General features: G+C 41.3%; 1 protein-coding gene and 2 long non-coding RNA genes across 3 annotated transcripts; 1 reads left to right on the top strand and 2 right to left on the bottom strand.

Annotated features, from left to right (window-relative positions):
- Nucleotides 1-350: 350 nt before the first annotated feature.
- LOC115490200 (zinc finger protein 431-like) lies at nt 351-22,510 on the bottom strand. Its single transcript, XM_030255019.1, has 2 exons — nt 22,197-22,510; nt 351-3,888 (listed from the first exon to the last, which is right to left on the bottom strand). Exons 1-2 carry the CDS (start codon nt 22,274-22,276, stop codon nt 2,418-2,420), a joined length of 1,551 nt encoding a protein of 516 aa, XP_030110879.1. The 5' UTR covers nt 22,277-22,510; the 3' UTR covers nt 351-2,417.
- Gm15446 (predicted gene 15446) lies at nt 4,253-12,400 on the bottom strand. Its single transcript, NR_040366.1, has 3 exons — nt 11,948-12,400; nt 5,411-5,537; nt 4,253-5,223 (listed from the first exon to the last, which is right to left on the bottom strand). It is a non-coding gene; the product is annotated as a predicted gene 15446 (long non-coding RNA).
- Gm26808 (predicted gene, 26808) lies at nt 22,319-23,319 on the top strand. The gene is made up of 3 exons (NR_166631.1): nt 22,319-22,493; nt 22,618-22,709; nt 23,008-23,319. It is a non-coding gene; the product is annotated as a predicted gene, 26808 (long non-coding RNA).
- Nucleotides 23,320-25,277: the final 1,958 nt, after the last annotated feature.

The raw sequence follows: 25,277 nt of genomic DNA, 5'->3' as shown, positions 1-25,277 counted from the left end.
AATCCCAGAACTTGGGAGGCAGAGGCAGGTGGATTTCTGAGTTTGAGGCCAGCCTGGTCTACAAAGTGAGTTCCAGGACAGCCAGGGCTGCACAGAGAAACCCTGCCTCGAAAAGAACCAAAGTAATAATAATACTAATTTCCCAGTAACACTATATCTATAATTTAGTTAATTGCTTGTTTAATTTCTGATAATGAACAAATTTGTAGTAGGTCAAGATGACTAGAAGGAAAAAAAATCAGCATTGCACTTGATAACATTTATCATTAGCAGACTCTGTTAACTGTGAATGTATGTATCTGAAAGCTGTTCTCTTAATTTCCTGATACAAAATTAATTGCTGAGCACACTCCAGAGAAATAACACTTTTTAATTTAATGTTTGCTAGTGCACATTTCATGAAATAACATAATGAAAAAGTAGTTTCAATGTATAATGTGCTTCCTTGGAGTTAGATGGTCAATAAGTGATAGTGAGCAGCCACAACAATGTAGTGGAGTTAAACTACACTCACTGCATGTAGAACGTAACAGCACAGACAGAACCCAGATTCAACCTCCTTACACTAGATATCAGTTTAGATGTTTTACATATTCAATACAATGTTGACTCTAAGAAAACACATTGAATAATTAGGAAATCTTGATCTCTGCATGTGCATTGAAGACCAGAATTCATTACCTGCTCACCAGGCAACATTACCAAGGAGAAACAGTGCAAGACCTCAGAGACCAATCATGGTTCATGCTTTGCATGATGTAAACACAGGAGGGAAACCTTTAATGAAAACCCACAAGACTTTTCTTTCCCTGCCCATCACTAACATAGCTAAAGGCACTCTGGTCATTATGTGTTCTTCCTATGAACCTTCCAAATTGTGACGAAGCTTGGAATTAAACATTTCAAAATAGTCACATACAGTGATCTTTCTGGAATTGCTTCAAGGTATCAACAGCAGATACCATGTTCTGATGCTCTTTGGACATGGATGATGGCCCAGAAAGTACGTCACATGAATGTTAAAGGTAAGTGTATTCTATTAAATGAGTGTCTGGGTTTAAATAAACACTAGTGTTTAAATAAAATAAACACTATGTGAAGCTAGTAGGAAGCATCTTGGAACCCTCTCTTACACCTCCTAATACAATGCAGTTGGTCCTCGCTGGCAAACGATCATTGAATCTGTTAGAGCATCTCCTGGAGTCCTTGTCTGGCTTGAGAAGGCCTTTATTGTGCTTTAAGCTCTAGTCCCTCTTGGTCATTCTGGTGCCTCTTAATTGTCTCAAGTGAAACAGGCTGCTTTGTAACTAATGCCTAGGCTTACTCCTTGTCCCTATAGTAGTGGACTTCCAGGAGCTAACAGAAGTGAGGGCATGGCTGTACTCTCTAGGTCTACTCCTCAACATTGTCATCACCTTGGCAATTCCCCAAGATTAGACAGTTATTTTCTAGCTCAGGGTTCCACATCCATGGATTTCTGTTTGAAAAACCTAAGCATGACATATACAAGTTTAATCTGAGCCTTCAAGAGGTGGAGGTAGGAGGATTTTTAATTCAAGACTACTCAGGACTATATGTGAGATTCTATCTTAATACATCACTGTCCTCATGGGGGAAAAATGCAAAGGAAAAGGAGATGTAGACTATAGATGAGGATAAATAGAAGAGGAGAAGGAAAAAGAGACTATTTAAAACATGTTACTTATCAAACATGCAGAGAACTATCTACTTGTCAGTTTCTCTCCAGTGCGGTATCATTTTTTTTTTTGTTTTTAAGATTTATTTATTATTATTCATAAGTACATACCATAGGTATCTTCAGACACACCAGAAGAGGGTGTCAGATCTCATTACGGGTGGTTGTAAGCCACCATGTGGTTGCTGGGATTTGAACTCAGAACCTTCTGTAAAACAGTCAGTGCTCTTACCTGCTGAGTCATCTCACCAGCCCCAGTGTGTTATCTTTTATGCTGTCTGTCTTAATTTGGGTTTTATTGCTGTGAAAAGATAGCATGACCAAGGCAACTCTTATAAAGAACATTTAATTGGGTGCAGATTCAGAGGTTCAGTCTATTATCATCAAGGCGAAAAGAATGGCAGTGTCCAAGCAGACATGGTGCTGGAGGAGACAAGAGTTCTACATCTTGATCAGAAGCCAGAAGACTCTTCTGCCCTGTGTGGATCTCAAGGTCCAAGCATATAGTGACAGACTTTCTCAAACACCACATCTATGCCAGAAAGGCCACACTCCCTACTACTGCCACTTGTCATGGGCCAAGTATATTTAGTCCACCACACCTTTCAAGATCACTGTAAAGGCTTTACCACATTGGTTATATTCATAGGGTTACTCTTTAGTATGCGTTCTTTTATGCATTCGAGGATGACAATGGTATAAAAAGGCTTTACCACATTGATCACATTTGTAAGGTTTCTCTCCCAGTATGAACTCTTTCATGTTTTCTAAGATCACTTGAACCTACAAAGGCTTTACCACATTGATCACATTTGTAGGGTTTCTCTCCAGTATGTATTCTTTTATGTACTTGGAAATAACTTTGATTTGCAAAGGCTTTGCCACATTGCTCACATTCATAGGGTTTCTCTCCAGTATGTGTTCTTTGATGTACTTGGAGTGTACTATGATATGCAAGGGCTTTACCACATTGATTACATTTGTAAGGTTTCTCTCCAGTATGTGTTATTTTATGCACTTTGAGATGACTGTGTCGTGCAAAAGCTTTACCACATTCATTACATTTGTAATGTTTCTCTCCAGTATGTGTTTTTTTATGAACTTGTAAATAATTTTCATATACAAAGGCTTTACTACATTGATCACACTTGTAAGGTTTCTCTCCAGTATGAATTCTTTCATGTTTTTGAAGTTTATTATGAGAGGCAAAGGATTTAGTACATTGTTTACATTCATAAGGTTTCTCTCCAGTATGAATTCTTTCATGTTTTTGAAGTTTATCATGAGAGGCAAAGGATTTAGTACATTGCTTACATTTGTAAGGTTTCTCGCCAGTATGAATTCTTTCATGTTTTTGAAGTTTATCATGAGAGGCAAAGGCTTTACCACACTGATCACATTTGTAAGGTTTCTCTCCAGTATGAATTCTTTCATGTTTTTGAAGTTGACCATGAGAGGCAAAGGATTTAGTACACTGCTTACATTCATAAGGTTTCACTCCAGTATGTGTTGTTTTATGTGTACGGAGACTGGCATTACATACAAAGGCTTTACCGCATTCATTGCATTTGTAAGGTTTCTCTCCAGTATGAACTCTTTCATGTCTCTTAAGATCATTCTGACCTACAAAGGCTTTACCACATTGATCACATTTGTAAGGTTTCTCTCCAGTGTGTATTCTTTTATGTACTCGGAGATGACAATGATGTGCAAAGGCTTTACTACACTGATTACATTCATACGGTTTCTCTCCAGTATGCGTTCTTTTATGTACTTGGAGGGTACTATGGAATGCAAAGGCTTTACCACATTGATCACATTTGTAAGGTTTCTCTCCAGTATGTGTAACCATATGTATTTTGAGATGACTGTGTCGTGCAAAGGCTTTACCACATTGATTACATTCATAGGGTTTCTCTCCACTATGTGTTCTTTTATGTATTTGTAGAATGCTGTGTCGTGAATAGGCTTTATCACATTGATTACATTCATAGGGTTTCTCTCCACTATGTGTTCTTTTATGTATTTGTAGAATGCTGTGTCGTGAATAGGCTTTATCACATTGATTGCATTTGTAGCGTTTCTCTCCAGTATGTACTATTTTACGCATTTGTAGACTACTGTGATGAACAAAGGCTTCACCATATTGAATACCTTCGAAGGGTTTCTCTCCAGTATGACTTCTTTCATGCCTGCAAAGATAATTGGCACATGTGAAAGCTTTGCCACATTCACTAAACTCATGAATATTTTTATCTGTAGGAATTAATTTTACAATTTGGTCTAATTGTAAAGAGGAGTCACATCTTAAGATTTTTATCACTTTGTTTATATTCTTTGTTTCCCCTTCATTATGGGTTCCCTTGCATAACTGTAATGGTAAATTATTACATGGCTCACATTTGTACATCATTTTTTTTTTTTTTAGAGACAGGGTTTCTCTGTACAGCCCTGGCTGTCCTCGAACTCAGAAATCCATCTGCATCTGCCTGCCAAGTGCTGGGATTAAAGGCGTGCACCACCACGATCTGTTTTTTGTTTTGTTTTTTTTTTTGTGCGTCATTTTTCTCTATGAGATTTTTCACAAATTTTAAGAGAAATGCAAGAGCTCAGAGCTTTACCATACTGAGTATATACATAAATTTCCTATATTGTGAAATACACTATATTTTCACACTATATTGGCAAAGGAAAACCAGTACAAACAGATAATAAGGTCCAGAATCCTAGTACTCAAAAGGATTTTCTACAGTGCGAGTTTATGGATATAGTCCACTAAAGATGGAAAACCAACCATTTATAAACTTGTATCACACTGAGAAAGTTTGCTCAAGTGTGGACTACTACATTCATTTCAATTATTCTGGGAGAGAGAGAGGTACATTGCTTATTTCAATATCCCTATGCTCACACGGCTTGTATCCATTGTGACACAGGATATACCTATTAAAAAAAAGAATAGCAAATGAAAGATTTCCACATTGCATTCAAGCAATTTGGCTGTTTGTTCATCATAGGTTTCTCTTCAACAACATTCCTGACTCTCATAAACTGCCCCACTCACTTAAATTTAGCAATGCTATTATATGAGTAATTAGCTTTACTATGGAACATTTGCTTATTGGGAACATATACTTATCACGAAATATATATCTTGGCAATATATATATGGCAATGTGAGTGGTATGAGACTAGTTTGGCAATACAACAGAGTAGCTGGAATGTGGCTATTAGTCAAATGGTAATATTAGTTAAGGTATTGTTTCCTTGTCTTATCTTAAAGAAAAATGCCTTTAAACACAAATGAGACACCTGGCATTGATGTACGTGCATTTGTAAAAATTTAATAATCAATACACTTAAAGAAGTGCTTTTTTTTTTTTCACTGTTGCTTTTCTTTTAAAGTACCAGGACACATGAACATTTCTTCAGAGGCAAATTCATAGCATTTGCACATGAAAATTACCTTCCATGTCTTCTGGAGCTTTCACAATGTTCTTCAATATTACTGTCTTCCCAATTGTAGCCTAAAATATGATACCAGAAAATGTATGATATATTATTGGAAATTAGGCAAATTTAAGTTACTATCTTTAGTAAACCTGATTTATTCACCTCATTCTTCCTCATTCTCAAGTGAAATTACAGAAAAGCATCAACAACAAGGAAACAGTTGTTCCTTATTTTAAAAAGTGAAAGAAAATTCAGTCTTACCTACAGCATTGAGGTTCCTGTAGGTCTCCAACATCACATCTTTGTAGAGACTCTTCTGTGAAGGATTTAGCAAAGCCCATTCTTCTTGAGTGAAGTTCACATACACATCATCATAGGTCAGTGCATCCTAAAATATTCCACACATGTGTACAACAGAAACCATGATACCAACATCACTGTAAATATATGCTTCAATGACAATATATTCCTATGATTCTGGTATTTCCCACACTTATTTCATGACTAAGAAGTTCTAATGTAATTACCAAGTCATCTTAGAAGGAAACTGAGTAATAATGTTCACTTCTGTCATTTTTTTGCTCTTTGTATAGGATATATGTTGCAAGAGAAATGCTAATTAACAGAGAGAGGGAGGGAGAGAGAAAGGGAGAGAGAAACAGAGAGAGAGAAGAAGTACTGAGAACACATCAGAGAAATTGTGAACAATTACTAACTACCAAAAGATGATGGGCAAGCTGAACATATTAGTTCATGCCTTTAATCCAAGCACTCAAGAGGCAGAAGCAGGTATATCTCTGGTCTATCCAGGACAGCCAAAGGTACCCTGTCTCCTCTGTAATAATCAATCAAACAAACAACAAAGAGAGAAAGGACTCAAAGGTTTTTACTGGAGTTCCTAGAAAGAATTACACATTCACTCCAGTTCTCTATTCATCTTCCAGGTGTCCCAGTTTAATCTGTAACAGTAACAAGATCTTACTAAAAGGGGATGTATCTTTAAACAGATACAAATTGACAGATGAAAATATTGGCAATGTAAATGTTGATGCTACATAGGACAGGAGATGGCTCAGTAGTGAAGAGCTCTTCCTGGTCTTGCAAATAATTGGGCTCAATCGCCAGTACCTTCAAGGGGGCTTCACAACGATCAATTACTTCAAGTTCAGGAATTCTGAACCCATCTTCTCACTACTATGGGGACCAGGTATACATGATGTGCATATTCATGCATACAGTCAAATACTCATATTCATTTAAAAATTCAAAACAACCACAACAGGTAGGAAGAATGCTATGCACCTGCAATCCAATGACTCAGAAAGCTCAGGCAGTAAAGCTCAGGCAGTATCAATGTCATGAATACACGCCATCCTGAGAAACAGAATATTCTCTCTGCCAAATGTCAAAATTCACAACATGCATGAAGATCAACACAACAGCACATGCTTGACATATACCAAACCTACATTGCTATATTATTGCTGATGCCAATAACATAAAAACAAATAAGCAAGCAAACAAACAAACAAACAAATAAAAACAAACAAACAAACAAAAAAAAACAAGCTAGGCATGTTGGCCCACATTTAATCCCAGCACTTGGGAGCCAGAGTCAGGTGGACTTGTAAGTTTGAGGTTCCACGTTCTACACACATAATTTCAGGACAGCCAGGGCTGCACAGAGGAACTTTTCCTCAAAAACAAAACCAACAAAATTAAAATTATAAAAACATCAATCTTTCAAAATAGCTTAGCACTGAATTACAACTGCTCAGCTGCATCTTATGTGATTCAGGGATAGTCTACAATGGTGAAGGCAAGACAACATAAGAAGGAAGCTGACTAATCAGATCCAATCACAACACAGTAACACACACACACACACACACACACACACACACACACGAAATGTATTGAGTCTATAGACACTCAAATATCATCCCCAATAAGCAATCTACAAAAGCTTCAATTGAGAGGACTGTGTTGGCCAGAGCCAGGCTGACTCCATGACAGGCTGCAAACTGACAGTATGGGAGACTAGGCCTAAGTTTCTGTTTCCTAAATCTGGAAAAGTCCAAAAATGTCTATTACAAGAAAACCACCCTAACATGCAGCCAAACAGGAGCTTCCAGGACCTGTGCCTACCACCAGGCCTGAGCAAACCAAAACCAAGAATAGTCAGCCAGTAATGGTTCCGGAAAGTTCCCCAACCCACCCCCCACCCCCGAACTTCAACCAATCCCAAAGACACCCATACCTTTGGAAATTGAACCAACCTATCAGAATAAAGTTCACGTTCTCCTTTCTGGAATCCCCCTTACTGGCTTTAAATTGAGCTTGCAAAGCTCACATGTCTGTCTCCATCCTAGTGAATGGTAGACCCCTGCATGATAGAATTCAGCAGAATAAAACACTTTTGCATACTATTTGAGTTGGGGACTTCCTTCACTGATTATTGGACCCTAACATTATAAGTTCCCCTAAAGAAAGCCATAAAGGCCAGGCGGTGGTGGTGCCCGCCTTTAATCTCAGCACTTTGGAGGCAGAGGCAGGCAGATTTCTGAGTTCGAGGCCAGCCTGGTCTACAAAGTGAGTTCCAGGACAGCCACGGCTATACAGAGAAACCCTGTCTCGAAAAAACAAAACAAAAAACAAACAAAAAAGAAAGCCACAGAGGAGAAACAAATGTTGAAAGACATCACCCTATCTGTGAGCTTTTTGACTCAATTGACTACATTCTGATCACGGTCATCCATGATGAAAATGCAGAGTTTAATTTCAATGACCCTAATAGTCTGCAACAGCCCATACATTCTTTAAATATCCAAAGTTTCTTATGACATTCTTTTTTGTTGTTGTTGTTTTTAAGATTTATTTATTTCATTTATATAAGTACACTGTAGTTGTCTTCAGACACCCCAGAAGAGGGCATTGGATCCCATTATAGATGGTTGTGAACCACCATGTTGCTGGGAATTGAACTCAGGACCTCTGGAAGAGCAAGCAGACAGTGCTCTTAACCACTAACCCATCCTCTCCATCCCCTCTTAGAATAGTCTTGATTGCTACATCTTGTAAAATAAAAAAGCAAGCTATATCTTCCCAACACACAAAGGCACAGAATGCCCCCTCCCATTCCTGATATCTCCCACATCCTTTTGGGGGGGGGGGTTCTAATTTGCTGCTCTGCTTTGATTAAATCCTCTAAGCAAAAGCATCTCAGATTACATTCTATCATTTTGGGAACTTAGTATAGAAACTCAAGTTTCAAGAAATTAAAGCAAAAACCATGGACAAACATTGTTTTCTGCCTTGCCCTCTGGCTTGGTCACTGTCTCATGCTCAGCTAGCTCTCTTATGTATGCCACCCTCAGTGGAAGACCCTTCCCACTTCAGTCATCACAATCTCTCACTAACCCAGCATCCAGGCATTTTAATGAGGGCATAACCTTGTGGGGAGCCGCACTCACATTTGCCATTACAAGATGGCGCTGACAGCTGTGTTCTAAGTAGTAAACAATCTGCACATGTGCAGGGGCAGTTTTCCCGCCATGTGCTCTGCCTTTCTCGTGATGACAACTGGGCCGATGGGCTGCAGCCAATCAGGGAGTGACACGTCCTAGGCGGAGGATAATTCTCCTTAAAAGGGACGGGGTTCTGGCACTCCCTCTCTTCGTCTCTTTCTCTTCGTCTTTTCCTCTGCTCTCTGCCTCTGCTCTCTGCCTCTCTCCCTCTCTGCCCCTCTCTCTGCCTCTCTCTCTGCATCTCTCTGCGTCTCTCTCTCTCTTCCTCTCTGCCTCTCTCTGCCGTGCTCTTCCTCTCTTGCTCCTGAGTAAACAATAAAGCTTTGCCGCAGAAGATTCTGGCTTGTTGCGTCTTTCCTGGCCGGTCTCGAACGTGCGTAAGAGTTGGTGCAGAAATCCGGGAGTTACCATCACCGGCGCAAGGAAGATCCCTCATTCCGGAACCAGAACTGCGGGTCACGGTCATAAAGGTTCCCGTAAAACAGACTGTTGAGAAGGATTCAACTGCGTGGATTCAGAACTCTTCAGCTGGGGAACAGGGGTACCCGTAAGTATAGCTTTACAAGGTAGGTCTGGTCTTGAACTTTCTAACGAAATTCAAGACAGTCTATCAGAAGTAAAGTGGGAAATAGCTTTACAAGGTAGGTCTGGTCTTGAACTTTCTAACGAAATTCAAGACAGTCTATCAGAAGTAAAGTGGGAAATAGCTTTACAAGGTAGGTCTGGCCTTGAACTTTCTAACGAAATTCAAGACAGTCTATCAGAAGTAAAGCGGGGAATAGCTTTACAAGGTATGTTTGGCCTTGAACTTTCTCCAGTGTTAGGAGCCTTTTTGTTCCTTTTCACATGTTATCAAGCGGTTAAGGCAGGGCTGAAAATTCTGGATGAAATTCAGGGAAATCTATCAGAAGTAAAGTGGGGAGAGAGAGTAGGAGCAAAGAGGAAATATGGTGCACAAAATAAGTATACAGGCCTTTCCAAGGGTCTTGAACCCGAGGAAAAGTTTGGGTCAGGGAAAAATACCTGGGGAGAGATTGGAAGGAAGGAGAAGGAAAAAGAAAAGAAAAAAGATCAATCAGCGGAGGTCTCTAGGAGAAGGAGCCTATACTCATCACTAGATGAGCTCAAGGAGCCAGTTCTTAGTAGTTCTGAATCAGATGAAGGCCAGTGTGCTGCTCGGCCTCCGGGCAGTCGGCTTCAAGGTCATAGTGCACTTCCGCCCTATGCGGAGCCCCCACCCTGCGTAATGCGTCAGCTCTGCGTAGAGAGGCAATGCGCAGACTCGTTCATTCCCAGAGAGGAACAAAGGAAAATGCAACTGGCATTTCCGGTCTTTGAAGGAGCCGAGGGTGGGCGTATCCATGCTCCAGTAGAGTATACACAGATTAAAGAGCTTGCCGAGTCGGTCCGTAAATATGGAACCAATGCTAACTTTACCTTGATGCAGTTAGACAGGCTTGCTGGCATGGCACTAACTCCTGCTGACTGGCAAATGATTGCAAAATCGGCTCTCCCCAATATGGGCAAATATATGGAATGGAGAGCTCTATGGCAAGAGGCTGCACAAGCGCAGGCCCAAGCAAACGCTGCTGCTTTGACTCTAGAGCAGAGAGAATGGACTTTTGACTTATTAACGGGTCAGGGAGCTTATACCGCTGATCAAGCAAACTATCACTGGGGAGCTTATGCCCAAATTTCCTCCACGGCTATTAGGGCCTGGAAGGCGCTCTCCTGAGCAGGTGAAGCCACTGGACAACTAACAAAGATCGTCCAGAAACCCCAGGAGTCCTTCTCAATTTTGTGGCCAGAATGACAGAGGCAGCAGAGCGTATTTTTGCAGATTCGGAGCAAGCCGCACCTCTGGTAGAACAGCTCATTTATGAGCAAGCCACGCAGGAATGCTGAGCGGCCATAGCCCCAAGAAAGAACAAAGGTTTACAAGACTGGCTCAGGGTTTGTCGGGAGCTTGGGGGACCTCTCACCAATGCAGGCTTAGCAGCAGCCATCCTCCAATCCCAAAAATGCTCCATGGGCAGAAATGAATCAACGCATAGATCTTGTTCAGGAACAACTAGATGTACTATGGCAAATAGCTCAGCTGGGATGTGAACAAAAGTTTCTGGGATTGTGAGTTACTTCCATTCAGTATGAGAAATTTACTAGGGCAGCTAATTTGTTAAAAAGTCTTTCTCAGTATATGTTACAGAATTGGATGGCTGAATTTGAACAGACCCTTCGGGAATTGCCATCATTCAGGTCAACTCCACGTGCTTGGACCTGTCCCTGACCAAAGGATTACCCAATTGGATCTCCTCAGCATTTTCCTTCTTTAAAGAATGGGTGGGGGTGGGATTATTTGGAGATACACTTTGCTGTGGATTAGTGTTGCTTCTTTGGTTGGTCTGTAAGCTTAAGGCCCAAACTAGGAGAGACAAGGTGGTTATTGCCCAGGCACTTGCAGCTCTAGAACATGGTGCTTCCCCTGATATATCTATGCTTAAGCAATAGGTCGCTGGACACTCAGCTCTTGCACCCCACGAGGCTAGTCTCATTGCACGGGATAGAGTGAGTGTGCTTCAGCAGCCCGAGAGAGTTGCACGGCTAAGCACTGCAGTAGAAGGGCTCTGCAGCATATATGAGCCTATTCTAGGGAGACATGTCATCTTTCAAGAAGGTTGAGTGTCCAAGTGTCCTTCTCCCCAGGTAAAACGACACGGGACCAGACCAGGACCCCTCTGGGTGATGAGCCTGGGAGGAGGTTATGTGTACGGCTCCTTTACCTGCACACTGGGGATTTGACCTCTATCTCCACTCTCATTAATATGGGTGGCCTATTGCTCTTATTAAAAGGACAGGGGGAGATGTGGGGAGCCGCACTCACATTTGCCATTACATGATGGTGCTGACAGCTGTGTTCTAAGTAGTAAATAATCTGCACATGTGCAGGGGCAGTTTTCCCGCCATGTGCTCTGCCTTTCTCGTGATGACAACTGGGCCGATGGGCTGCAGCCAATCAGGGAGTGACACGTCCTAGGTGGAGGATAATTCTCCTTAAAAGGGACAGGGTTCTGGCACTCCCTCTCTTCGTCTCTCTTCGTCTTTTCCTCTGCTCTCTGCCTCTCTCCCTCTCTGCCCCTCTCTCTGCCTCTCTCTCTGCATCTCTCTGCATCTCTCTCTCTCTTCCTCTCTCTGCCTCGCTCTTCCTCTCTTGCTCCTGAGTAAACAATAAAGCTTTGCCGCAGAAGATTCTGGCTTATTGAGAGAAACTCACCCAAGGACTGTTTGTGAGGTTCCTCTAGCATCTTGTCCCTTGCAGCAGCCTTGCCTCAGGCCAGGTGGCAAGCCTTGCAGTTTCTTCAGGATTGAACTACAGTTGCTGGGTTTGTGCCTGGTGTCACCTGCAGAAAGGACTGGACTGCAGCTGATGGTTCGTGTGTGGTGTCTGCCTGCCCGAGAGGACTGGTCTGCAGCTGCTGAGTTGTATTTGGTGTTTGCTACAAGACTGAACTGCTGGCCAAAAAGACTGAGCTCGCCTCAAAAGAACTATTGCTGACCAGATCCAATTTCCCATATCCTAATAACGTTTCCCTTCCACTACCTCTGCTGTGTGGTAGGCTAGAGGAGAGGTTGAACTCTTATTAAGAGTAGGTTGCAAAAATTTATGCTTACACTCTTCTAAATCTGTTTTCTTTGAAAATAGAACAAAATAAAACAGTCTTAAGAGAAAAAAAAAAAAAAAAAAAAGAAGATTCTGGCTTGTTGCGTCTTTCCTGGCCGGTCACGAGCGCGTAAGATAACCTCAAGTGAGGCTCCCTAAGATGACTGTAGGCTCCAAAATGTTGACAACTTAAGCTAACTAGGACACACAGACATTAATATACCAGAGAGTTTTAAAAAGCCAAATCTAATGTGTTAACCATATCAATCACTTAAGTAGCAAAACCCCCAAAATTGCTGATTGCATCACCTGGAAGACAGAGTTGCCAAGAAATGAGGAGAGGCAAGTCTTCAGGATCAAGAAGAGGAAACTAAAACTGTTTCCCAAACTATCAAAAATTCAAGAAACTCATAGTAAATTTTCAGAAAACAAAAATAGGTGGTCTATCATTTTCCAGAAAAACAACACTATGATTAGATTATGATGAATAAAATCACATAACATAGATAGCACAACAAATAAAAGGGGACAGAAAGACAGACAGATGTATAAGTCTTTTAAAAATGAAGTACAAGACTATAATAAAAAAATTAAGAAATTACAGGGCAATACTTATCCTGTATACTCTATTACTCCTCTTTGCCAGTAGTAGAAAGTAGATTAGAAGTGGCAAAAACCCGGTCAGATGGACATAGAGGCAGCCTAAAGAGAGGGAAAACATTTTTTTAACCAAGTCCACATCTTATAGAGGCCTAATATACAAGATATATAAAGACCTCAAGAAACCAGGCTTTCCAAAGAAAGAAATTCAATTAAAAAATAGGGTATAGATCTAAACAGAGAATTCTCAACAGAGGAATCTCAAAAAGTTGAGAAATAATGAAATCATCACCATCTTAGCCATCAAGGAAATGCAAATCAAAACTACTTTGAGAATCTATCTTGTACAAGTCAGAATGGTTAAAATCAATAATAGAAGAGATAGCTCGTGCTGGCAAAGATATGGAGAAAGGGGAACAACTCTCCACTGCTTGTGGAGTGTAACCTAATATAGCCACTTTGGAAAGTATTTCTTCAGAATTGTGGTTCCTCAGAACACTAAGAATCCATTTACCCAAAACCCAGCTACAGTGCTCTTGGGAATCTATCCAAAAGGTGTTCCTCCCTACCACATGGACATTTGCTCAGCTATGTTCCTAGCATATTTATTCATCCTATCCAGAAACTGGAAACAACCTAGAGGTACCTCAACTGCAGAATGGATAAACAAAAAATGTTTTACGTTAATACAATGGAGTATCACTCAGCTGTTTAAAAAAATGCCATCATGATTTTACAGGCAAGTAAACGTAACTAAAAAAATACAAAACAAAACAAAACCACCCTAAGTGAGGTAACCCGCATCCAGAATAACAAACATGTCATGCATTCACTTATAATAAGATATTAACTACTAGGTAAATAATAATCAAGCTGTACTCCACAAACCCAGAAAGGCTAGGTAGAGATGGGTTATAGGGGGAAGCACAGATCTCCTTCTAAAGGGAAATAGAGTAGTTTCTGTGAGTAGACTGGGGTTTGATGGGAACAGGAGTGGGAGGGACTAGTTGGGGGGATGCAGGGGTAAAGTACAATACAGGGAGGAACAGCTGGATTAGGGGTCATTTGGGGGCTAGCGTAACGACCCAATATAATAGCAACTTCCTGGATGCTATAGGGTGACCCTAAGGAAGTCTCGAAGTAGTGGAGAATATGGAGTCTGAACTGACCATCCTTTGTAGCCAGCCAGGGATTCAGTGTTGGGAATGGGTTACATTTGGTTTTGGTGTTGGCCAAGGTGGTTCCCTGGAGATCCTTAAACAACCCATGCTGATGCTAGGACAAAACTGTGATCTCAGATAACTGATAGCAGGGCCCCATCAACGAGGACAAATTCTACACAGTTCACTGAATGCAGAAATCAAGCTGGTGGCACAGGCTTGGAGCCTTCATCCCTATGTTCTAGTCTCTTTGAGAAAAGATACTCTACAGGCTACAGAAACAGAAACCTGGATGGATGGACAGACAGACAGACAGACAGACACACACACACACACATCCCTACAATTGGTCCTTCTTGCATGATGTGCTGGGGCATGATGATAACAAACTTGTTTGAGTGGCCAACCAATGTTTGTTTTAGCTTGAGATGCTTGACATGAGAGGGAACCCATGACTAACACTGACTGGATTTTAGGATGTTACAGAGACTTAAATGGCAAGCATAGAGACAGCATGGGTCTGTGTCAAGTCCTCTGCTGACATGTTATGGCTGTTGGCTTGGTGTCTTTATGGGACTCCTAACAGTGGGAGCAGGTGTAACTCTGATTCTTTAGCTTGATCTTGAGACTTTTCCTCCTATCAGGTTGCCTTGTCCAATACGAAGGCTTTCACCTTGTCTTTTTCTATCTTGTTTTGTCCTGTTAGGCTGTCCTCTCTTGGAGGTCTGCTCCTTTTTGAAGAGGACACAGGGCAAGGGGGTGTTGGATCTAGGGGAGAGGTGGATAGGTGAAGTGGGAGGGGGTAGCTGCAAAGAGTGTAGGAAGGAAATCTATCTTCAATTTAAAAATTAATATAATATTGCTTAAATGAAAAAGCAAAAAAGGGAAGCAATAATCAACAAAGGAGAGCTAAATAGTGAAGACAGGGACAGTATGATTGTGACAGATACAGTTCTCGTTTTGATTTCGTAGACAGTGACCATCACATAATAGTGTAAAAATATCATCTTGGAGGCTTACTTCTTTCTTATCATAATGTTGACCTAGTCCTGGAAGCCTTTAGCTTGTGTACAATCTTATCTAGGTAGAATATTTTGGGCATCTGAGACTTAACTGCTGAATAAAATCACCCTTTCTTTCTGAATTTTGACTGGTTGATCAACTAAGCTGTTCTGACTCATACTCCTTTGCATGCTAACCTATTCAAACGGGGTTTTTTCACTTCTGACTGAATTGCTGTACTTGGCCTCAAATGAACTCTAGCAATCTGTTCTCATCTCCTGGCACATTCTAATTCTCGGGCTCCTCCTTTCTTCACTTGTGTCTAGCTTTAGCCTGTCTCTGTAAAACTCTCCAGGTAAAACTGCCTCCTCCTCTCACCCTCTGAGCTGTTTCCTCTTATGTTACCTCTCTTCCCTCTCTCTTCTCTGGAGAGTTGAGCATATCCTATTCTGTCAGATCCTTCCCTGATTCATCATTTTGTCAGCCACTCAATTAGACACTGCTTTCAAACATGAGTGCTTCCTTCTTTTTTTTTTTTTTTTTTTAAAGATTTATTTATTATATGTAAGTACACGGTAGCTGTCTTCAGACACTCCAGAAGAGGGAGTCAGATCTCGTTACGGATGGTTGTGAGCCACCATGTGGTTGCTGGGATTTGAACTCCGGACCTTTGGAAGAGCAGTCGGGTGCTCTTACCCACTGAGCCATCTCACCAGCCCCGAGTGCTTCCTTCTAAAACGAACTTTATCTTCATTTTAGCAAACATGTGTACTAAGGGCTGAGCCACACCACAATTAGAAACACCTTCCCTCCCCCCACAAAACCGCTCACCCCTGAGTAAATTGGAGGGTCTCTGGTTCACAATGTGATCAAATACCCTGCAACATAGGAGTTCATGATGAGCTCATCTTGGGCCCAGTCTATATCTGTGAAATCAGAAGTTTTGCTCTTAATATGAAATATATATCAAGTAGGAAACAAAATGAGTCATTTTCTTGTGTTAGCTTTCACTAGTTTGAAATGTGGAATTACAATGCTTCTCACTTCATTTCAAACGAATAAGCTTGATTGTTGTTAAGAAAGAACAATGTTTAAATAACTAGTCAATAAAAATAAATATGTGATGTTGTACAAAACTCCTGCATTAATTATAATAATGTAGCAATTTTGTACAATTAAAAATAAAAAGCAATGTATAAAATTGTTAAATATTTAAACACATTCTCTAAAGCAAAAATGAAAGTGTTACCATCTAAGTTACTTAATGCAGAGACATCACAGAGATGAGTCAGTTATTTAAGACTATTGTTCAATTGTAATGTATCATCAGTATTTAAATTCAAGCAAAACAGTCAGTCTGTTTCTTAATCTCATTTTTACTCTTTTATGCAGTATGACTCATAGGCAGAAAGCTCTCATGCCATCCAAATACAGCCACTCTCTGCATTTGTACAGTATACTATAATACCACGTTTGCTTCCCATCTATAACAACTCTTGCTACAGAAAGCTTGATATTTCATTTCTCTTCTGCACATAATGTTCTAAATAAACATTAGAAAAACACTTTGAGGAGATTGCTTCAGCTAGATTCTGTTCTTTCTGCCTTTCTGTAGGAATTTGGCAGGAATTTGACATTGAGCTAGGACATGGAAGTAGGCTCAGAAAGGAATATATACATTTGGGCTAATACAAAGCTCCAGGTAAACTCAGCCAAGGATTGTGTGGCATTCCTTTATCTTGGTCATCCTGATAAGCCCCTAAAAGCAAAGATCTGGCTGGCCAGTAGTGGCCCACGCCTTTAATCCCAGCACTTGGGAGGCAGAGGCAGGCAGATTTCTGAGTTGGAGGCCAGCCTGGTCTACAGAGTGAGTTCCAGGACAGCCAGGGCTACACAGAGAAACCCTGTCTTGAAAAAACCAAAAAAACCAACCAACCAATGAAACAAACAAACAAACAAACAAACAAACCCGCTTCAGCATAAGCAATGGCTGGACTCATGTTACAGTGTTGTCTAATTGCAGTCTTCTTGTCCGTCCTCACTCTCCCTTGATATACTGCTAACTGACTGAGCTGGCTTGGTCACCCTTCATTTTCTATTGCTACCTGCAAGGTCGAGATGATGGTGTAAGTTCTCATATCCACCTGACAATAAGCGTACACTAAAGATTAAAATTATATGGGAAAAAGAAATAGGTTGACAATGCTTAAGCTGTAATTCCATGTCGTTCTAGGACCAATATAGCACGGACTGTGAGTCTTTACAAGTACTTAGTCCTTAACCATTGCTATTGTCTTCATTCCTGTAGCACAAGGTCCCCTTGAGGCACCCAGCTCTTCCTCAACAAATGAGCCTAGAGGTAGTTCTCATATTTAGGCTACCATGAATACAGCTGCAATGAACATGAGGATTCATAATACTAATTTCAAGTTCATGGAAACTATACTGAGAAGACTGCTGGGATCCATGGCAATTCTGTCATTTATGAGAACTCCGTAGAATGGGGTAGCTTGGGTGTAGGTATTATGTCCAAATGTATCAGGATACATACATTAAATATGTGCAATTTTATATCAACTAGAACACAACATGGTCTAAACTAATTTTAGTTGATACCTATGGAAAATCCCAAAATACTGCTATCAGAATTTATTGCTAATACACAATCCTGTGTCACATACATATTCATTGTTCAATTCTGGACAATGTTTTATTTGAACTCTTTTTGTTTTCTCAATTAAGTTAAACTTAGTGAGGTATCATTTATGTGATACTAGAAATGTATTCTGTGTCACTAAAGTCTATGCTAAAGTCCTCTGTGTATGGCTTTGTACATTATTTCAAACCAGTTTAAGTTTCACACATTTACAACTATAAACAACACCATTATGGTGATGTTTGTTTTTTTTTTAAGGGGGGGGGAATGTTGGATATGTTTAATTTGCAGCATAAACTCAAACCAATCTAAAGAAAACTCCTAACGGCGAAGCTGATTCCAAAGCTACCTGCCATGTGAAAACCTCAGAATTGTCACTAGGATTATGGAGAAATAGTTCACATTTTGACACAATGTAAAGTCCACCCATACTTATCACAGAGCTACAACAATCAAAACTTTACAACATTTGTGAAAAATAATGAGATGTAGAGAAAAAAGCCAAGAACATAAGCCCCAAATTATAGACAAGCTTCAATCAAAAGACCTAAGGAAACTCAGCCAGGAAACATGTGAACATGACTAATATTACCAATGATTGCATGTGTATACAAATAGAATAAACACAGACTTCACAACTCCCACAAAAATAACACAAAGTGACCCCTAATTGGTACATTTCTGACCCTCCAGCCACTACTGACCTCACTTCCAAACAGAGGCTCTAGAGCTCTCTCTGTATGGAGGTCATCAGAAAGCTGGGCTAGGGCTCTGCCGCACCTAATGCCCCTTGTGATCTCACACAAACCCAGCCTCAGTGAGCCCACCCACAAACCAAGGTTGAAGAATAGTTTAATGTCTGCCTCCTGCCACGAGGATTATAGCATATGATGTAGATTCTGCCCTACCCACCTGCACACCACCATGCACATTTGAAAATCCTCTGCATCTCAGAAACTCCTTTTGGACCCTGGAACTGAATATCTCTGAATCACTCCATTCATTGTGACTGGTGATAGTGGAGAGGAAAACGGATTTTAATCAAATATAACTGACTGATGATCCCCATAACCTCATCTCTACCAGTTTCTAAACTATTTGTAAAATATATCACACCAAACTGAATTTGCAATGCAATGTTCAGCACTTCTAGAAACCAGATTTTCAGTTTTGAAATCTGTCTTCTGCACACCAAAAGCACTGCCTGTGTGACACCGGGCAACCCAGCTTCCTATGCCCAGAGCTGCAGAACCTCCTCCACCCAGGGAACCCACACTCAGGCAGGCTCAGAGGCCAAGACCCTTTGCCCAGGCCACCACATGGACCAAAAGAACCACAGTCTGGTTCCCAGTCAATCACAGTCCAATCAGATTGGACTCTGATTGTTTAGCCAACTTGTTCTTCCTGGTGGCTGCCACAATCACAGTGGCATGGTTTGTTTTCTCCCTCACAGCTAGCTGATGAACTGCATCAGAGGAGAATTTGGAAGGAACCTGCAAACTACCTCCCACTGTGCTCCTCCTGATTGCTAGGCTGCCCAGAGGACAGACAGTAGCAGCTCTCCTACTGCAGGAGTAGAGATGAAATGACTCAGACAGCACAGGCCTTCCCAGCTCTCCCCTTCCACCCCACCCCAGGGGCAGACAGAGCCCTAGTATGGTAAATGTGTATTTTATTAGAATCTTCTACTCTCCCAGGTGTGGACAGCTTTTGGTATCACTTTTAGGAAAATTGCAAGAATATTTGACACTGGGCTAGGACAAGGAAGTAAGCTCAAAACAAACAAACAAACAAAAATACAGCTGAGGAATGTGTTCCTCCTGCCTTCTCATATCTTGATCATCTTGATAAGACCTGAATTCAATGAGCAAGGGAACTTTGTTTGCACCTTTTTTCTTCCTTGACTCCTATGTTTATGCTTAGAACTGACCCTAGTCTTCTATGTACCCAGGCAGTCAAGATGGGTCAGGGTCTGTTGGCAGATTTCCCAGCCTGATGAGGCATGGAACAATAAAAGGGGGTACACCTGAGGCTAAAGGGAGGTATCTTTGGATAAGAACAGATATTCTATTTACGTTTCAGGAAACTGTTTCTGTAAGTTTGTAGCTTTGCTTTCTATGGTATTGTGGGGTATAAAAAGAATACAAAAATAAACTCAAGGCTCTGGTTGCTGCTGGCTGCTGCTGCAGCAGTACTCCCAGCAGTCTTCCCAAATCTAACTCTTGGCTTTGCATCTTCTTTCTGCCTTTCCTACCTTTAATCCTTGCTCTGGGCATCAGAGACTGTTTGACTCCTGCTGGGGGATCCAGTACAAGGACAGAAACTAGACTCAAGGATCTCTTTCTCCTCCATCCCTGTTTCTCTCCTGTCTGCTGTTAGGGGGTGAAACAGTTGCGGGGGTCACGGAAGGGGATTAAGGGAGGGGAAAAGAAGAAACCATAAAGTAGCAAAGACCAGCTACACTGATTAAGGCTAAAAGAGGAGCCAGACTAGGACGGATTTTGCCTTCCACATATGCTGCCACCCTTAAGTCTCTTTTAGGTTCAGGTTCCAGGTTAAGTTTTGAACAACTTAAATACAGACTGGAGACTGCAAGTCTAGCCACTAAAACATATGGGAAATTTACACAGCAAGCATATTCCAGGATCATTTCTTAAGGACACCAGTGCCCTAACACAGCAGGTTAGTGACAGTGTCCTAAGTGGAAGGTTCCAGATGATGAAAAACATCAGAAAAGGAAAAGGTAGAGAGTATAAAAGCTGGAGTGGGGAGGTCTTACACAAGCTATGGCTTATGCTAAGTCAGCTTCTTAAGAATACCATCTTGTACACAATTGACATGAGGGAAAAGGGAGGAGATGGGAGACACCTCTGAAGTCAGCAAAAAGATGAAGAAAGTAGGAACTCCACAGAAACATCAGACAATGGGACACACTCAGGAGAAGGCTAATCAAAAACTTCTGCACAAGAGAAAACTCAGTGTTTCTTAAAAACATTTCTGACCAAACTTTTAGTGGCCTTGGAACTGATAACCACAGCCCCATATGGTGGGAATTTGTGCTCTCAGAATCTGATTCAACTCCTCCCAAAGCCCTGGCCCCAGACCATTACCAGCTCTCCCAAGCACATTCCTGAATTTAGAGGAGGAACTCTGCAAATACACCCAAGAGGAATAGATGTCAGGAAAGAGTCAAACTCAGGGCTGAAATCAAACAAATAGAAACAAAAAGAACTATATACAGAATCAACAAAACCAGGACCTGTTTCTTTGAGAAAATCAACTAGATAAACCAGACTAACCAGAGGGCACAGAGACAGTATCCTAATAAAATCAGAAATTAAAAGGAGGATATAACAGTGAAATATATCTTAAAATAATTATTCTCTTTTAAAAATATTAACAATTGAAAATATTAAAATCATGTTCTACAAAAAAAAAAAAAAAAAAAAACAAACAAAAAACGAAGTAAAGGAGCGCTGTTTTCTCTCTATACCCACGGCCTCAGGGAAAGCTCCCAAGGTCTAGGCCCAGGCTGTGACTGGCTCTGGGCTTCAGAAGGAGCTGTACTGTTCCAGACTTGGGGACCTCAGGGAAAGTGTAGCTGGATCAGGCTTGCACTCAATACACCAGTCTTGTCTTCTCTTTTCTTTTCTTTTTCCCCTTTTCACATGGCTGTCACTATGTGTCATCTTGCCAATGTGTCAGAACTATGCTTTTCTCAAGAAGAAAACAGAACCTTTATGGCTCACCAGGCCTTACTGTAGATTGTGATCCTGTAAAGCCCCATTGAGCAGCTGGTTAGAGGCCTGCTCTTTGATATGGAGACGGGCCTAGATGTTTGCTATAAATCAAGTTTGATTCCTTTGTTGTGGTTAGGAGCCATATTTCTGGGCAATCCTGGTGAACAAGCATGTGTATCCTAGCATCCTAACTCTAACTGCCCTGGTTAGCATATTACTTATCTGTGGGATGTGTTACAGGCAGTGCACCCTCAGCTAAATGCTACTTGCTGTGACTTACTATTCGCTAAGCTTTAGTAAATCCTTTACATCATAAATTCTACTCTTTTACATCACAGCTTGATAGTGGATTGCTACCCAGCACAAGAGATGCCTTTTACAATCTCCACAAAGTTAACTCCAAATGGATTGTTCACCTTAATGTCAAATGCTAACAACAGAATTTGTAGAATCTAGGACTCTCTGAGTTTGGGATCACGCCAAAGATCTCGCTACAAACCGGCCAAATGCTCTGCACAGATGCAGCCCCCACAGTGAAGTTATTCAGAGGCTACAGCTGGGTCCCGCGAGTGGCTAGGACCTCAGGGGACACCGCACATGGCCGCTGGCTGATTCCCAATGAGTCCCGGGAAAGACCCACCGCAGCAGATCGCGCTGCTCAGACCCCTGCTTCTCCCCATTGTTTTCAGTGACCCTGTACTCACCATGTCACAACTTCCAAGTTTGCCTGAGCACCCTCCCCAGCATCCAGCGGCAGGACAGAGAGCACAGCATAAGGGACCATTCAAGCCTGCTCAGCTACTAAGTGAAGCCGGCCCAAGGTACCCGGAAAAACCCGCCTTCCCCTCTGACTGGCAGGTCCGCCTAGAGGCTCTGATTGGCCAGTAAGTCTTGAGTGACTCGAGCACCTCCTTTAGGGTTAGGGTGTGCTGAATGTACACAGTGCAGAGGTTCTCAGCCCTAGCTTCAAGTCCAGTGCCTGACTTTTTCCAGATCTACAGGTATTTGTATTTCTGTAGTATTTGTGCCTGTTCTCCGATAGCCTACCCATCTGTCTCCCCGCGCAGCCCCAGGGAGGCTCCACCACTCCATCTGCCGCTGCTCAGCCGCTTGCTCCTCCCCTAGGTGGGCAGTAACCCTGTGCTGACCAGGTCTTGACTTCAGCCTGAGCTTCCCTCCCTCTGTAGGCTGTTTGTCTTCTTACTCCTGGAATCAAGGTAGGGAGCTTGCATAGCCCACTACTTGAATTGCAGGGAAATTATCAATCTGTCCCACAAGCGGAAGGGTGCACAAGATATTAACAATCCAAGACAGATTTTGGGTAACAATAGTTTATAGAAATTAATAGGCTTATTAATCTATCACCCCCGCCCCCCAGTTCTGACACTTCTCTTTGTCCTCAGCCCTTAAACACCTTTCAGCATACATGATCACATGTTAAAAAGTTCATCAAAGTTTACACAGAAAGTTAAATCATAAACTGAAATAGAAGTTTACAACAGAGAATGTTTACAGGCATGTGAGGAGCGGCCCGGGACTGCAGCTAAGTCTTATGACTTGCACCTGACTTCCTCATACACCTGAAAATAAGCCAGGACCATCATGAGAGCTGCGCAGGTGCACCATAATGCTGGCGGTGTAAACAAGTCCATATTTGGTGGAGGCATGCCCCTGCCGCCCTGATTGGCTGAAGCTGCATGCCTGGTGAGGTGGCTTGGCCTGCCTTGAGTGGATGGGGGCTGAGAGTATATAAGCAGACCTTCCTGGGTTCCCGGGGTCCCAGTAGCAGCATTGAGGTGTTCCTGCAATAAAGGCTGTTGGGAAGAATCCAACCGTGTTGTGTCTTCCTTGCCGGCCGAGGTGGGCACAACACAGGCATATCCATGAGGAGTGATTATCTGGCTAAACACCATCACTTGTCTCAGCTCCACAGGTTCACAGAAGGCTTAAAACCATAACTAAGTTATAAGTGAAGTTCTGTATAGATAAACCCAGTCAGTATTTTACCTTCTGTCCTAGCTCCTATAATAAATCATTAGTTCCCCCCCCCTTTTTTTTTTACAACCTCTTGGAATGTGCTCTGAGTAGGAGAAAGTCTGGTTACTATCTAAGAGCATTTAACTGGTGACATTTGAGGGACTGACAGAGTTCTCGTTGAAATTTTGATTATCAGGAAAGGACTTAATAGCAGTCCCATTATAAAAGAGCTTAATAATCACAAATATAATTTTAGGAATTATTATAGGATCATCATTAAGACTTAAGTCATCTATTTGTCTATACAGCATCTCTACAAGAGAGTGCATCTCCGTGGATCTGCAGAGATCTGCTCCTGAGGGGTGTGCTGCTACTTAGTGGTAGTAATATATGTTTATTAATAACAGGAAAAGCATATTAAAAGCAGGAGACTTACCTAAAATGAGTCCCTCACAGCCTTGCTTAGTGAGGGCTCACCTGTCAAAGATTATATAATAATCCGAGGCAGGTCACTTCAGGATGATCACCTGCTAGTTTTTAGCTTGCTTGTCCCATTATGGCTCCTGACACAGTGGGGCTGAGGTTGTATAAGAGGTCCAGGACATGGACAAAGCTGTCCAGATAAGATCCCCTTATCTCTATACTCTACAGCACTGCAGATGTGTGCTAGCACATCTTTGCTCTCAAAACATAGTGTTTTTTAAATTGGAATTACCTTTAATCTTTCTTTTAGCTTAAAGAGGTAAGGTAGTCGTTTTTTCTTGGGACAAACATTAATTTCATGTTTTCTAAGAACTAAACAAATTTTCACTTTCAAATTTTAAATGATTTACTTAAGAGATCATGTTCTGTGATCCACTGTGTTCATTTTGTGCTTCCTTCCATGTCTTGGCAGCAGGTTGCTCTGAGTATAGGAACTTATGCCATGTTTTTCTTTAATTTTATTCTTTATATATTTTCTGAAGATGAGAAGGTGGAATGTTTTATGTTTGGAACGCTTGTTTGCAAGATGACTTTGTCCTTACACATTACATAATATGGATGAAGAAAAATGAGCAACTACTTAATTTTTATCAATTAAATATCTTCATATATACACTGCTCCCCACTCCATCATTAGCTATAGATAAGAAATGAAAAGATTTTACTTTGTCTAGAGTAGAAGAATGTAAACCAACATCCTCAATATAGTATTGGTTACAGTGCTGATTACAACCATCATATATTTGTTAAATTTTGCAAAAAAGAGAACTATGTGACTTTTAATATCACAAAGGATGCCTTATGTAAAATAAATTTCCTTACCTTACCTAAAAATTTTGAGCCCTAACAGTACATTTAAGCTCCTTTTTTTCTGTTTGTCAGTAAATAGCTAGTAGGCAAGCCTAAGTTATTGAGAACCTAAATCATTAAACACCATCAAATAGAAAAATACCCACGACAGTATCCTGCATACAGGTAGGCTATCTGCACCAAGTTACATTATAACATGATCTAATGTCCACATGAGATAGTGACCTTTACTGGTTTTCCATAGTACAATAAAATAAGCAAAATGCTCTCGTATGAATACTAATGTCATAAAGGAATCTGTTTTCTCCAGAAAGAGACACACATTAAAGACAGAATTTAGTGCATGTCAGTGCTTTGAAAGAGGGTTGGAGTCCTTCCCTCTCAGGGTCTCAATGCAGCTCACCACCTGCTATTTACTAGCATGGAAACAGCAGCAGACAGGATAAGGTTCAGCAAGTGGTGAAGGATATTTTCAGTTGGTAATATGAAATTTAGGTACCCAGAGGCCTGACTGC

Source organism: Mus musculus, chromosome 5 (assembly GCF_000001635.26).
Source record: "Mus musculus strain C57BL/6J chromosome 5, GRCm38.p6 C57BL/6J".
Taxonomy (NCBI): domain Eukaryota; kingdom Metazoa; phylum Chordata; class Mammalia; order Rodentia; family Muridae; genus Mus; species Mus musculus.
Note: the sequence above shows the minus strand (reverse complement) of the source record. Positions and strands in the feature narration are given on the sequence as shown.

Bases quoted from the DNA above. Each gene is read 5' to 3' on its own strand.
- LOC115490200 (XM_030255019.1), bottom strand. From the start codon at position 22,276: ATGGTCCCTTATGCTGTGCTCTCTGTCCTGCCGCTGGATGCTGGGGAG. The intron at 3,889-22,196 runs GTGAGTACAGGG...TTATCTTTGCAG, and splicing joins AACTTGGAAGTTGTGACATG to GCATGAAAGAAGTCATACTG.